At 35.3% G+C, this 14,708-nt stretch overlaps 2 protein-coding genes across 2 annotated transcripts; both read left to right on the top strand.

Moving 5' to 3' along the window:
* Positions 1–4,870: 4,870 nt before the first annotated feature.
* On the top strand, positions 4,871–13,562 carry LOC122047356. Its single transcript, XM_042608571.1, has 11 exons — positions 4,871–5,100; positions 9,632–9,998; positions 10,181–10,390; positions 11,284–11,376; positions 11,455–11,577; positions 11,666–12,043; positions 12,128–12,385; positions 12,470–12,735; positions 12,876–13,052; positions 13,119–13,226; positions 13,464–13,562. The coding sequence occupies exons 2-11, from the start codon at positions 9,642–9,644 to the stop codon at positions 13,507–13,509; spliced, it is 2,016 nt and encodes a 671-aa protein (XP_042464505.1). The 5' UTR covers positions 4,871–5,100; positions 9,632–9,641; the 3' UTR covers positions 13,510–13,562.
* Positions 5,983–9,428, top strand: LOC122048744. Its single transcript, XM_042610275.1, has 5 exons — positions 5,983–7,470; positions 7,691–7,831; positions 7,958–8,505; positions 8,594–8,699; positions 8,796–9,428. The coding sequence occupies exons 1-5, from the start codon at positions 5,983–5,985 to the stop codon at positions 9,426–9,428; spliced, it is 2,916 nt and encodes a 971-aa protein (XP_042466209.1).
* Positions 13,563–14,708: the final 1,146 nt, after the last annotated feature.

Below are 14,708 nucleotides of genomic sequence, written 5' to 3'. Positions count from 1 at the left end.
GCCGGAGGCAGCGGCTGGCTCCTGCTTGAGGCAGTAGCGCCTACCGGAGGCAACGACAACGATAGCGGCTGCGGGAGAAGGTGGCAGTGGCCGGGAAAGGAGGAGGCAGCGGCCGCAGGAGGCGGCGCCGGCCGCAGGAGGCAGCGGGGTTGGCCGCAGGAGGCAGCAGCGTTGGCCGCAGGAGGCTGCGCCGGCCGCGGGAGGCGGCATCGCGCCCATCCGGTGGCGACCTCACGAGGAGGAGAAGAGGAGCCGCGGCGAGGGCCGGCGAAGAGCAAAGTGGCGAAGGCGAGAGAGCTTGCGACAGCGCGCGTAAGCAAGGAGAAGAGGAGGTGCTTGCAGCCGGAGGGGGAGGAGAGGAGGCGGAGGCCGGCAGTCGGCGCCAACGTCGGCGAGAAGCCCGAGAGGGAGGAAGAAGATACTACTCCTGGCGGCTCCCAAGCACGAATCCCCCCCCTTTTCCCTGTGAACAGTGCTTCTTTAAAAGCACTAAAACCCTAATGCATGAAATGACCCAAATGCCCCCTCCCTTATATATCCTAACCTGCATCCGAATCAATGAGAATATTGAATATCTCTATATTACAAAATTAATGTTGGGTAAGAAACACATATATGAAAGATTACCTGCTTTTCATCTGATTTGTACTACACAATAACATATGCGGTAGAAACAAATGCAACAATAAACCCAATGTTTACCGACTCAAATGATTTTATACTTTAGTATGATCGGTTGGAACATCCTAGTTTTATAATATTTTAAAAAATTATCAAGAATTCATAGGACACCCAAAATCTTCAATTTAATAAATTCTCATATGCTACTTATTCTCAAGGAAAACTTATTATGCGGTCGTCACCATATAAAGTTGGAATTAAATCTCCTGTATTTCTAGAATTTATACAAGGTGACATATATGGGCCTATTCATCCACCATATGGACCATTTAAATAATTTGATTGAGAGCACAATTTTTAGAATATTCTATCAAGAAAATACATCTTGATAATGCTAGTGAATTTACATCCCAAGTATTTAACGATTGTTGTATGTCTATTGGGATAACTGTTGAACATCCTATTGCTTATGTCACAAAATGGTTTAGCTAAATCATTTATCAAACACCTCCAATTAATAGCTAGACCTTGATTATGAGAACTAAGCCCCCTAAATCCATTTGGAGACATGCTATTTTGCATCAGCGACACTTATACTTATCAGGCCAACCAATTATCATATATTCTCCTCCTTATAATTGACTTTTGGTTAACAATCTAATATATCCCATTTGAGAATATTTGGATGTACAATATATGTGTCAATTAGTCCACTACAACACTGTAAAATGGGACCCCAAAGGAAATTGAAAATATATGTTTGATATGATTCTCCTTCAATTATAAGATATTTGGAACCAATGGGGGAGATGTCATTACGATACAATTTGCCGACTGTCACTTTAATGAAACAATTTTTCCAAAGTTAGGGTGAGAAAATAAAGAGTTTTCCAAAGAAGATACTTGGAATGCATTATTATCACAATTTGATCCTCATAGAAATCAATGTGAACTTGAAGTAATACATTTGCAAAATATTACAAATGAATTGCTTGATGCATTCACTAATCTGAAAAGAGTGACTAAGTCACATATACCAACTATTAATGTTCTGACTCATATTGATGAAACAATTAGACAATCAATTCATGAGACTACTACTCGCATAAAGTGTGATAGACTGATTGGTTCTAAAGATAAAAATCTTTGAAAAAGAAAAGGAGCAACTAATCAAGATGTTCATTTTGAAACGACTCAATCTCCTGTAGAGATGACTAACATATATAACTATTGATAAAACCCTAGAAGAAGGTCTAGATACTTGAAAATAAAAAAAAAGATCTCAATAAATTATATCAAGATGGGGAAGACATTGAATTGATCAAAATTAGTTGCCGATAATAAATTCGCATACAGTGTAGCACTTGATATTATTTATGAAAATGAGGATCAAGAATCTAAATCTATTGAACAATGTGGTAGTATGCATGATTGGCCAAAACGGATAGATGCAATTCAAGAGAAATTAAACTCACTTGCAAAACATAAGGTTTTTGGACTTGTAGTCCAAACACCAAAGGTGTAACCCCTTAGAAACAAATGGATTTTTATACAAAAGTGAAATGAGAAAAATAAAATAATAATATATAAAGCTCATTTACTGGAACAAATTTTTTCTCAAAAGCCTGATATTGACTATGAAAAAACATATTCCCCTGTAATGGATGCAATCACATTTCGATATCTTCTTTGTATGACAATACAAGAAAAGATTGAAATGCATTTGATGGATATAGTAACAACTTATTTATATGAAAAACTTGAAAATGATATTTATATGAACATTTTTGAAGGGCTCATGATGCAGCAACATCAAGTTCAAATTTTAAACATATTTATTCCATTAAATTACAAAGAACATTGTATGGATTGAAGTAATTTGGACGTATGCAGTATAAACGTCTTAAGTGATTATTTGGTGCAACACAAATATCAAAATGATCCAATTTGTCCATGTGTTTTTATAAAAAAAGATGGACCAAAGTTTATCATTATTGTTGTATATATATGTTGATGATTTGAATGTCATTGGAAGTATCGAAGAATTTCTAAATATAGTTGATATCTTGAAAAGGGAATTCAAGATGAAAGTTTTTTTAAAAAAATGAAGTTGTGTTGGATTACATATCGAATATTTTATAGATGGAATTTTTATCCATCAATCAGCTTATACTCTAAAGGTCTTAAAATAATTTTATATAAATAAAGTTCATCAATTAAGTTCCTCGACATTTGTTTTCTCGCTTGATGTGAACAAAGACCCTTTTCGACATAGTTAAAATGGTGAAGAACTACTTGATCCTGAACTACCGTATTTAAGTGCATTGGTGCATTAATATATCTTACTAATAGTACAAGACCAGATATAACATTTGCTATAAATTAATTAGCAAGATATAATTTTTCTCCAACACATAGGCATTGGAATGTAATTCAATATATATTTAAGTATCTTCAAGGTACCATCAATTTGAGTTTGTTTTATTCTAATATGTCTACTTTAGAGTTAATTAATTATGCAGATATAGAATATTTATCTGATCTACATAAAGATCAATTTTAGACTGGTTATTTATACACATACGGTGGAACAACTATATTTAAGGGGGTAAGCGGGCATTCCCTCCCATTGTCACTCTCCCTTTTCTCTTTTGCAAAAGGCCCCTCACCGGGCTTTACGAGCAAAAGCAGGAAAATAAAAAAAAAAATCAACTTCTTAAAACTTTTCTCCTTTGATTCTCAAGTCGTGCATTGCAGATCAACCGAAGTCGTCAATTCTTTTATAAATATTCACAATGCGTCAGTAAATTTTTAAACCTAAACCTTATTTTTTTTTATTTTTTTGTTGCTTAGAATTTTAACATTAGGATGTTATTTGTTAATTAGGAAACGATCACATCCTAGTGCTGGCCCCTCGACTGCTAGTACAGACCCTAGGTTTTCCACTGATGAACTTAGGATTAGGTTTTCCTCTACTATATACGTTCATTTACCTTCTAGATATTTAGATAGATATTTTTTCATGCGATCATGCATTCCATCTGCAGAAGTTATTGACTATTACAGCTTGCAGCGTTTAGTTTATTGCTCTAGTTCAGTCAACATAGGTCTGTGTGCTAAGTTGTATAACAACCTAGTTAGAGTCAATAATTGTACCTACACCACTAGGTCACCGGTATGGATATTACGTTATCCCTATTATTCGGGACTGTTTGGGATGACGTCCATCCGCATGTCCCTTCCAGTGCTACCCCCCTCAAGATCCATCATTTGGTTATCCCTACTCACATATCACGCTCGATATAATCTATTCATATTTTTTTGGGGGTCAGCGTACACTAACTGTAACCTTATTTAGATCTGTCACCCTTAGAGTCCAAGACTATGCCCTTTATAGGGTCCTAGTCATATGCATTTTGCCTCTGACCACTCGCGACATAGCGATAATGCGTCCTTTTCATTCATTTCTCCTTTATGCATTATGTCATAGATTAAATATAGACATTAGTTTGTACATATTTCATATCATCCTATATTCAGCTGGTATTACCACTAGCCGACGGGTCCACATGCCCTATTACTACATTTTGATCTCCTATATAGCCTCATTGGGCGTTAATGTCACCACAGGTGATGTTAGAGACCTAAATGAGTTTGATATGGTAGGTGCTAGGAAATTCTCCTTAGCCGGTGTACATATAGATGATGAGAGTGTCCTATCTTGGAGGAGAGAGGCCCAACACCAGCTTAACCCAATCGCTCAACCTCCACCTGATCCGGCAGCCCAACCCCAGCCTAATCCTATGGCCTAGGATCAGCCTGATCCATCTCTAGGAGAGGAGGCAGAGCTAGATGAGTACATCACTAGTCTCTTTGGAGTACTCGCACCTCCAGTCCCTCATACTTTAGATGACAAACACTATGTGAAAATCTGGAATAGACTTCGCAATTATTTACTTCGGCAATCAGTATTTTTGAAGTAATATATTATAATCAACTTCGATAATAAATTTGATGTAGTAAATACTATTTTAGGCTTCATAGATTAAAAAAGGCGGGGCTCACTTCTAATTTTATCTAATATTTTACTTCATAATATAAATATGATGAAGTAAAAAGTTACAATATCAAACTAATATATTTAAGTGGTGAAGTAATAACTTTGAACTGATTTTAAAAAATTTCCCTATTGAACTGGTTAATATTTTCCACGCATGCGAACCAAACCCTACTCCCTCTTAACCAATTTTTTGCCGTTTCGGTTCTCACCCAGCGCGCCTCTTCCCTCTTCCCTTGTTCGTGTTTTTTCGCCCGACGCACCTGGCGCCTCTTCCCTCCTCCTTTTTTCCGCCGTTTCGCATCTCACCAGGCGATCTTCGACTCCCCCTTGTCACGTACGGAGATCCACTTCACCCAGCGACCTTCGAGTCCCACCTCCCACCCCAACGCACGGAGATCCTTTCCTCTCTACAACGCTAGGTTTTGTTCCCTTACCGACCCCTTCTTTCCTTTCCTCTCTGCCTCTCCGTTATGTTTCTGATTCTCCCATGGATTTTTTTTTTTTTTTTGTATAATGAACTACTAAGATGCTCCAAAGGTCCTATTATTAAGTGTTTTTGATCAATCATAAAGTGTTAGGGTGATTTAGTTCTTATTCTTGTTAGGGTTATTTTTCTTGTCAATACATGATTCTGTTGATTTTTCTTGTCAATACATGATTCTGCTCTAAAGGTCCTGGTATTGTGATTTTTTTATAGTGCTTATAGTAACATCATTGAAGATGTAATTTCCTATCCAAAGCATAATTAGTATTTTGTATTTGGTATTGATTGGCGATTTGCAAAAGTTTTATGGTAGCTGGATCAAGTACAGTAACTTTTGGATGTTTTTCCAAGTTATCCTTCAAAGAATTAAGAGACAAATAATAATGACACTTAGAGCAAATTAAAGCCAATATGATGATAAAGATACTGCATTCTTATATTTGATTGATATGCTATTGGCTATTGCTTTTGAGAATGCTTCTCTTGCTTGTGTCATGAAAACCTCAAGGATATCTTGTTGTAGTATGTGTTCGAAGAATTTCATCTCAATCATGACAATATATGAAAGCCTCACATGACTTCTAAAATTGGGTGTCAATATATGATTTTTTTGTGTGTTCATTTTTTTTGTGTGTCGCATGACTTCTACAATTTTTGTGTGTCACTATATGACTTATTGCAATAGATTTTACAAATTAAAGTTTCATGGATTTTACATTTTGAACACAAATGTTGTATTTGTTTTTTTAACTTTTGTTTATTCACTTTAATATCTTCAGATTTTGACCCATTTGTTTGGAGATTTTGCTTGATTGAAATGGATAAAACCTGGATATACTTGGATAGAAGGTCCAAAGAGTATGAGGAGGGTGTGGAACAATTCATTAGAAATTGTTTGCAGAATCCCAATATTGACCCCAATGATATTCATTGTCCTTGTTGCAAATGTATCAATCTTAAGAAAGGACCGGTTAAGTCCATTTTAGAGCATCTTTATTTCCATGGTTTTAGTCAAAATTATATGAATTGGATTTGGCATGGTGAACCTGCCAAAGATGATAAAGCAAAAGGGAGTGTCAACCAAGAGCCAATTAACAATTATTATGATAACTTTGAAACCGCTCATATGTGTGAGGCAGCGTTTGATAACTATACAGAAAATCCTGAAGAATTTATGAAATTTTTAGAGGAATCAGAGAAGCCATTGTATAAGGGATGTCAACGTTACACAAAATTGAGTGCACTTGTGAAACTGTACAATACCAAAGCAAAGCATGGAATGAGTGATGCTCTATTTTCAGATCTGCTATTAGATTTTGGGGATATGCTGCCAATTAATCACAATCTATCATCTTCAATGTATGAGGTAAAAAAAACATTGAGTTGTTTGGCGTTGACTCATGAAAAGATTCATGCTTGTTCCAATGATTGTATTCTTTATAGGAAGCAATATAAAAACTGTGAAAGCTGCCCTAAATGTGGTTTGTCACGATGGAAGCTAACGAAAAACAAGGTTGAGAAGAAAGGTGTTCCTGCTAAGGTGGTTTGGTATTTCCCTCCCATTCCAAGATTTAAGCGCATGTTTAAATCTTTAGAGACCTCAAGAAATTTAACATGGCATGCAGATTCTACAAGAGTTGTTGGTCAGTTACGTCATCCAGTTGATTCACCATCATGGAAGTTGGTGGATCATATGTGGCCCGACTTTGAAAGTGAGCCAAGAAATCTTCGCCTAGCACTTGCAGCTGATGGCATTAATCCTCATAGCAACCTTAGTAGTCGGTACAGCTGTTGGCCAATCATGTTGGTCAACTATAATTTACCTCCAAATATGTGTATGAAAAGGAAATACATCATGCTAACTATGCTCATTTCAGGGCCTAAGCAGCCTGGAAACGATATTGATGTCTATCTGGAGGTGTTAGTTGAAGATTTGCAACAATTGTGGGAAGGAGTTGATGGAATCTACGATGCTTATCGAAGGCAGTTCTTCACTCTTAAAGCAGTCTTATTATGGACTATCAATGACTTTCCTGCCTATGGTAACCTTAGTGGATGTACTACACATGGTTATTATGCATGTCCAATATGCGGAGAAGATACTTATGCAAGTCACTTGGAAAATGGGAAGAAAATGTCATTTGCTGGCCATAGACGATTCCTATCACGGTTTCATCCCTATCGTAGGCAAATGAAGGAGTTTAATGGCATGGAGGAACTTGGAGAAGCAGCTAAACCATTATCTGGGATTAAGTTGTTTGACAAACTTTCTAACATAAGGTGTGAGTTTGGAAAGAGGATAAGTGTGAGAGGGAAAAAAAAGAATGCAAAGGCTAATATGTTGGAAGTCAATATAGAAGAAAAAGATTTAGGAGCAACAATTTTCAGAAAATGTTGGAAGAAGAAGTCAATCTTTTTTAATATTCCTTACTGGAAACACCTGCATGTAAGGCATTGTCTCGATGTTATGCACATCGAGAAAAATGTCTTTGAATCCCTCATTAATACTTTGATGAATGTTAAAGGAAAAAACCAAGGATAATGTGGCAGCTAGGTTGGACATGGTTGAGATGGGAATTAGGCCTGAATTAACACCTATATTTGGGGAGAAGAGAACATATCTTCCTCTTGCTGCGTGCTCATTCACAAAAAAAGAAAAGTTACAGGTGTGCAAGTCATTAAAGTATATAAAAGTTCCAGAAGGGTTCTCTTCGAATATGAATAATATTGTGTGCATGGATCAGTTGAAGTTGACTTGCTTGAAATCCCATGATTGTCATGTTTTAATGCAGCATTTCTTACCAATAGTTATACGTGATGCGCTGCCAAAACATGTTAGATATGCTATCATAAGATTATGCTTCTTCTTCAAAGATATTTGTTGCAAAGTTATAGACGTAGCCAAGTTAGATAAGCTGCAATCTGACTTGGTTGTTACACTCTGCTTATTGGAGCAATATTTTCCCCCATCTTTCTTCGATATCATGCTTCACTTAACTGTCCATCTCATTCGAGAAGTCCGATTATGTGGGCCAGTTTACTTCAGATGGATGTATCCATTTGAAAGATACATGAAGGTGCTTAAGAGTTATGTAGGCAGTCGAAAACATCCTGAAGGTTGCATTGTTCAAAGATATTTAGCAGAAGAAGCAATTGAGTTTTGTTCAGAATACCTCAATGACGTTGATCCTATTGGAGTTCCTCAATCAATTCGAGACCCAAAAGCAAATGTTTCTGGCTTGCAAGCATGCAACACACCAATTATAGTGCAACAAGTTGATCTGCAACAAGCACATTTGACTGTGCTAGAAAATATGGAGGAAGTATCTCCCTATATAATGTAAGTGTATTGTATTATTTATGATTCTGCATATGTACTTGAGATTATCTAATGTTTCACACAAATTTATATATTAATACTTCTACAGTGAGCATAAAACCTTTTTGAAATCAATGTTTCCCAAAAAAGAGAATGATGAAAGGTGGATACAAGATGCTCACAACAAGAGGTTTATTGATTGGTTTCGTACAAAGGTGGATACCATATTGATTAAATTTTTACTATCATTTGTACTGAACAACTTATATTTACTTTTTTTAATCACCATATTCAAATTGATTACATGTTAGGTGGCTGCTGAAATTGACAGTTGCAATGGTGGAACAACATCGACATTAACATGGTTGGCCCATGGACCTCGTGCACAAATTATTAAGTACAATAGTTATGTGATAAATGGCAATTTATACCAAACAAAGGCGCGGGATGATGACAGAGTTTGCCAAAACAGTGGGGTTTCTTTAGTTGCCAACACCATGCTTGTATGCAGTGCTAAAGATAAGAATCCCTTGCTAGCTGATGTGTCTTTCTATGGAGTGATTGAAGAAATATGGGAATTAGACTATCATCAATTTCACGTTCCTCTTTTCAAATGTGCTTGGGTTGCAAATGACAAAGGAATAATCAACAACGATGAATGTGGCTTCACCTTAGTCAACTTGAACAAACGAGGACACAAGAATGACGAATTTGTGCTTGCAAGTCAAGTCAACCAAGTCTTTTATATTGATGATCCATTACAAAAGGGGTGGTCAATTGTGCTCCCAGTTCCAAATAGATGTTATGAGGGAGATGATGATGAATGGAGCAGTATTCCTGATTCTAGACCAATTGATGATATTGATACTCATTGCAATCCTACTCAAGAAAGATATTTTAGATCGGAAATTGAGGGTGTTTGGGTCACAAAAAAGAAAAAATAATGTTTTGCATTTTTATGTAATGGTTTTGTTATGAACATAAAGGAATGTTTTATGCACTTTAAAAAATTATTTATGCAATTCTATGATAAGTTTATGTCTGTGTTGCTATTTATTTATAATTGTGTTAGTGTAATTATATATGTCATGTTTATGTTATTATTATTGTACAAATTTTAATTGGTTTCATTTATATTCTTATACAGACAATACTAGATGGGTCGTAAAAAACAAGGAGTAGCAGTTGAGGAGATACATGGAATAGTCGATGCTGAGCTACATGGAGTAGCCGATGCAGAGCTACATGAAGTTACTGATAGAGAAGAACGTTCTGTAGATATGCAGAAGAACAAACGAGGCCCTACATCAATGTGTAAACTCACTGCAGCTGCAAGATGGGGAAAAAAAGCGAAGATTGATTATGATGACATGGGGCGGCCATTATACAATACAAATGGAAAGGCATTGCAATCATACATTGGCTCGGTTGCTAGAACCATGGTGCCAATCAACATAAAGTCTTGGCCTAGTGTTCCAGAAAATATAAAACAAAAATTGTGGGAAGAGATCTCGGTAAGATTTATATATACATACAATCCAAAATCAAGTTAGCTTTCCAACTCTCTGCTGTCATTGTTTTATTTAATCCATTCTTATCATATTAGTTGTATAATTATCCAGCTTGTATGTTTATTAGTTTCTTATTCCTATTCAACTTATTTATTAATAGTACTAATTAATTTTTTGTGTTGCAGAATGTGTTTGAATTAGCACCACAAAGTGAATCTGCTGTGATGAATTCAGCATCTCAAAAGTGGCGAGATTTCAAAAACAAACTCACTAACAGATTTGTTTGGCCAAATAAAGGCAATCCTGAAAAATTAAGTTCTCCACCGAGTCAATATCAGATCCCAAAAGCAGTTTGGAAAGCATTTGTAGATGAGAGACTCCATCCATCATGGGAGGTACGCACTCATATGGTGTTAACTGGAAATTTTGCTTATATAACTTCTTGTCTTAGAAAGAATGGTGTTGTTTGTACTTTTGCATTTGCAAGTTCATGTATTTACTATGGTGTTATTTGTTTGTTTGCATTTGCAATTTTTGTAATGGTGCAGTTGCAATTTGAAATATCATTCAAATGCTTACACGTTTTTTCCAATTTGTTTATGGCAATTTTCTTCATGTTCATTTTTTTATTTATTTTGTAATGGTGTTCATTCCATTACACGTAATGGTGTTCATTTTATTTATTATTCCAATTTGTTTATTTTGTAATGGTGTTCATTCCAATTTCCAATTTGTTTATTCCAATTTGCTTCATATTCAAATGCTTCATGCTTCATGCTTACACGTAATGGTGCGTCCAGCATTTCCAATTTGTCCCAATTTGCTTCAGCTCTAACTCGTCCCAATTTGCTTCAGCTCCAATTTGCAATTTTTGTAATGGTGCGTCCAGCATTTCCAATTTGTTCATTCCAATTTTCATTCAAGTGCTGGACGTTTTTTTTTAATTTGCAATTGTTGTTCGTTTTTTGTTCATTTGCAATTGATGTTCATTTTTTGTTCATTCCAATTGCTGTTCGTTTTTTCCAATTTGCAAGTGCTGGACGTGTTTTTGAATTTGCAATTGCTGGTCGTTTTTTCCAATTTGCAAGTGCTGGACGTGTTTTTGAATTTGCAATTGCTGGTCGTTTTTTGTTCATTTGCAGGTTATTCATTTGCATGTTTTTTGTTCATTTGCAGGTTGTTCAATTGCTGTTCCTTTTTTTGTTCGTTTTTTTGTTCATGTGCAGGTTATTCGTGAATTTGCAATTTGTTCATTTTCTGCCTATTGTTGAATGTATTTTCTATGTAGGTTATTCATGAAAAGCAAAAAGAACGAACGATGCATTATAAATATCATCACAGATTGTCTCGCAAAGGCTACATTGGCTTAGAGGCTGAATTGGTAAGCTACCATGCATTATACTTGGTATTTTCAAGCAAGTATTTAATATTATGTAACTGATCATTTTTGGAATTGTAGAGGGAGAAAAAATTAATTGCTGAAAATGAGGAAGTTGATAGATCGTTGCTATGGCGTAAAGCTCGTGAGGACAAATCTGGCAACATTACAAATACGGAGATAGCAGAAGTTGCTGAAAAAATTGTAAATGTTTATTTTTATCTAATTTTCATATTGTCTAGCTAAATAATATTAGAATTTTTGGATTAATTTGTTACATCCCTAATTGTAGGATGACTTATTGGAAAAGAAGGTGAAAGGAGAGTTCAAACCTTCTGAGATGAACGATGTATTAACCACTGCATTAGGAAATCAGGAACACTATGGACGAGTTAGAGGTGTGGGAGGATGCGTAAAACCCCAACTCTACTTTAAAACTGCAAGAAAGAATAGGGAATCAGTCCCAAAGGATTCGATCGATAACTTCAAAGAACAATCGGAGGAGAATAAGAGCTTGAAGGTTGAAGTAGAGAGATTGAAGGCTCAACTTGCTAAGGTCATTAATAATCAAACTTGTGAGGTTGTGATATCGAATAAGTCCTCAAACATGAACGACCCAAATTGGAGAGATGATGTGGAGGTTTATGAATGTGGCACTTCAAACTTGGAGGTTCTATATTTCTCAATTTTATGTCAAATTAATTTTTGTTTTCAAATTCACATATTTATATACAATTTCTTATTGTTCTTATAGGGAAAAAAATGTAACTTGGCTGTGAAACAACGTGAAAATGTGGTGGCGTATGGCACAATACTATCAGAAGGAGGCCCAAATATATTGATTCATCATGTTCCACTTGGAGAAGGGAATTTCAAGGTATCTATTGATGTTGTCTTAGATGAAGAAGCAGAACTTCCAATTCCAATTCGGTCCGGACCAACAATCGTCAATGATGCTGTTGGAACAATTGTTGCTTGGCCTAAAGAGTTGGTAATTTTACCAACGAAGAAGGTACTTTCAATTTTCTTGAAAAGTTGATATTTGAAAAAACCTTAATCATTTGAATACTCATATGAATATTTTAACATATTGTAGAAGAATGTGCAACATCAATCATTTGCTCCTTCGGATGTTCATGGTGATCAGGACAAGTACAAGGAAATTGAAAAAACTTTGCCGATGGCATGCAAGTATATCTATTCATATGTTATCAGATTGATGCCTAAAGATGAGAGCATACACATAGAATTTGATGAAGCTATGTTTGGGCGTCCTAAAAGTGTATGGTTGCTAAGAGAATATATCTTACGCTTTATGGAGATGAAAGAGATAGGTGCCAGACAAATTTTGGTTTACATGGGGTATGTTATGTGTTAAATACAATATTTGTTCACATGCTTTGCTTTGTTCACAAAATTTGTTCACATGTTTTTGCTTTGGTTTACATGGCGTATATTTATATTTTTCATTACTTTGCCATTACCTTTCAATTACCTTGCAGTTACCTTTACAAATACTTGAAGAAAGAAAATAGAGCCCAGTATGTGTCATTTGTGGATCCTGGTCACATACCTACATGCGGTGTAGGTGAAGAAGGTAGCAAATTATCACAACATATTGCTGCTCAGTTGGGAGCATCGAACAGAGATAGCATATGCTTCATCCCATATAACACTGGGTAACATTTTAATTATTTATCATTTCCTACTACATGTTAGTTAATGTTATATTTTTATTTGTGTAGGTACCATTGGATCTTGACTATAATTAATGAAGATAAGAATATGATATATTTATTGGACTCTTTGAGTAACAGGAACCGAGATCATGCTTGGCAAACTATTGTGACCAAGTAAGTAGTAACTTATGTTGACTTTGAATGCATTCAATTCATTATAGATTGAAAAAAATAATTTTCTATTTTTTACAATGTAGTGGGGTCAAGATATACAATGCATCAAGGGGTATTTCAAAAGGACCAGGTTTTAAACAATTGACAGTATGTATTGTGATTATGTATTTAGACATCAATTAATAATTCTTATTATTATGATTGTTCCTTCTTGCATAACATTTTCAATTTCATTAGGGTAATCTTAAACAAACTGGTGGCGTTGAATGTGGATATTGTGTGATGCGGTACATGAAAGAGATAGTCTTAGATGAATATCCACAATTGGAGAGGAAGGTGAATATTTTTTTTATGAAATATTTTCTTTATAAAATATTAACTTATTTTTCATTGATCCTCAAACTTTTGTTAATGATTCAGTTTGCAGCATCAAAAAACAAACAGTATTACAATCAATCTCAGTATGATGAAGTCAGAAGTGAATGGAGCGAATTCGTCTATTTCTATGTGGGTGCCTAAGTGTAGGCTATGCTACAAATTTTAGATTGTGTTTAGAGAATTATGGATACAAAAGTTTTTGGGTTGTGGTTAAACATTTGTTTTATGAATACACTTTTGGATTGTATTTGATAGATATTTGTTCAATTTTAGTGATGAAAACTATTGTGTTATAGCAAAATATTATGATATACACTTTTGTCAATTAAATTTGTATTGTAGTAAAATATAGTCAACTACTTCGATACTATAAATAAAAATGATGAAGTAATACAACACATAAGACTTCAATAAATTTAAATAGTATTGTAGTTAAAGAAACTATTTACTTTGTCACGTGATTAAAATTGTTGAAGTTGTTTGTATGTATTACTACGCTAACTTAAATTGTTGAAGCGTAGTAAAATATGCTTTCCTACTTCCATACTACGATGAATTAATACAATAATAATTACTTCGATAAAGCTAAAATATGTAGAAGTAATATTAAATATTTACTACACTATAATATAAACAATTGTGAAGTCGTAACTCCTTTAAACTTCGTCAGACAATGTAACCTATGCAGTAATATGTCATCAATTACTTCGGTATTTTTACTGGTCTTGATGAAGTAATAGCGGTTTTTTACTTCGAAAACGGTCCGATTTTGAACCGGTTTTGGACCGGTGATAGACTTCGGTAATCGTGTGCCGAAGTAAAAAATTAACCCTTTTACTTCACGTGCGTCTACTTCGGTAAATATCTACCTATTACTTCGGATAATATCCGAAGTCTATTCTAGATTTTCACATAGTGAAAGTTACTGAACTTGAGTCGTCTATGACGAGTCTTCGCCAGGAGGTCTCTGATCTTCGACGGGAGAGCTAGCCTCGTCATACTGAGTTGATGGACTTATTACTCTCCTGGGGTTCTGACTCATCTTCCTCGTCTTTGTAGTAGTACAGTCTTTGACTACTATTATGTTGCCTTTGCTTGCTTGCT

The sequence above is a fragment of the Zingiber officinale genome, chromosome 2B (assembly GCF_018446385.1).
Source record: "Zingiber officinale cultivar Zhangliang chromosome 2B, Zo_v1.1, whole genome shotgun sequence".
Taxonomy (NCBI): domain Eukaryota; kingdom Viridiplantae; phylum Streptophyta; class Magnoliopsida; order Zingiberales; family Zingiberaceae; genus Zingiber; species Zingiber officinale.
This window is presented reverse-complemented; position numbering and strand designations above follow the sequence as displayed.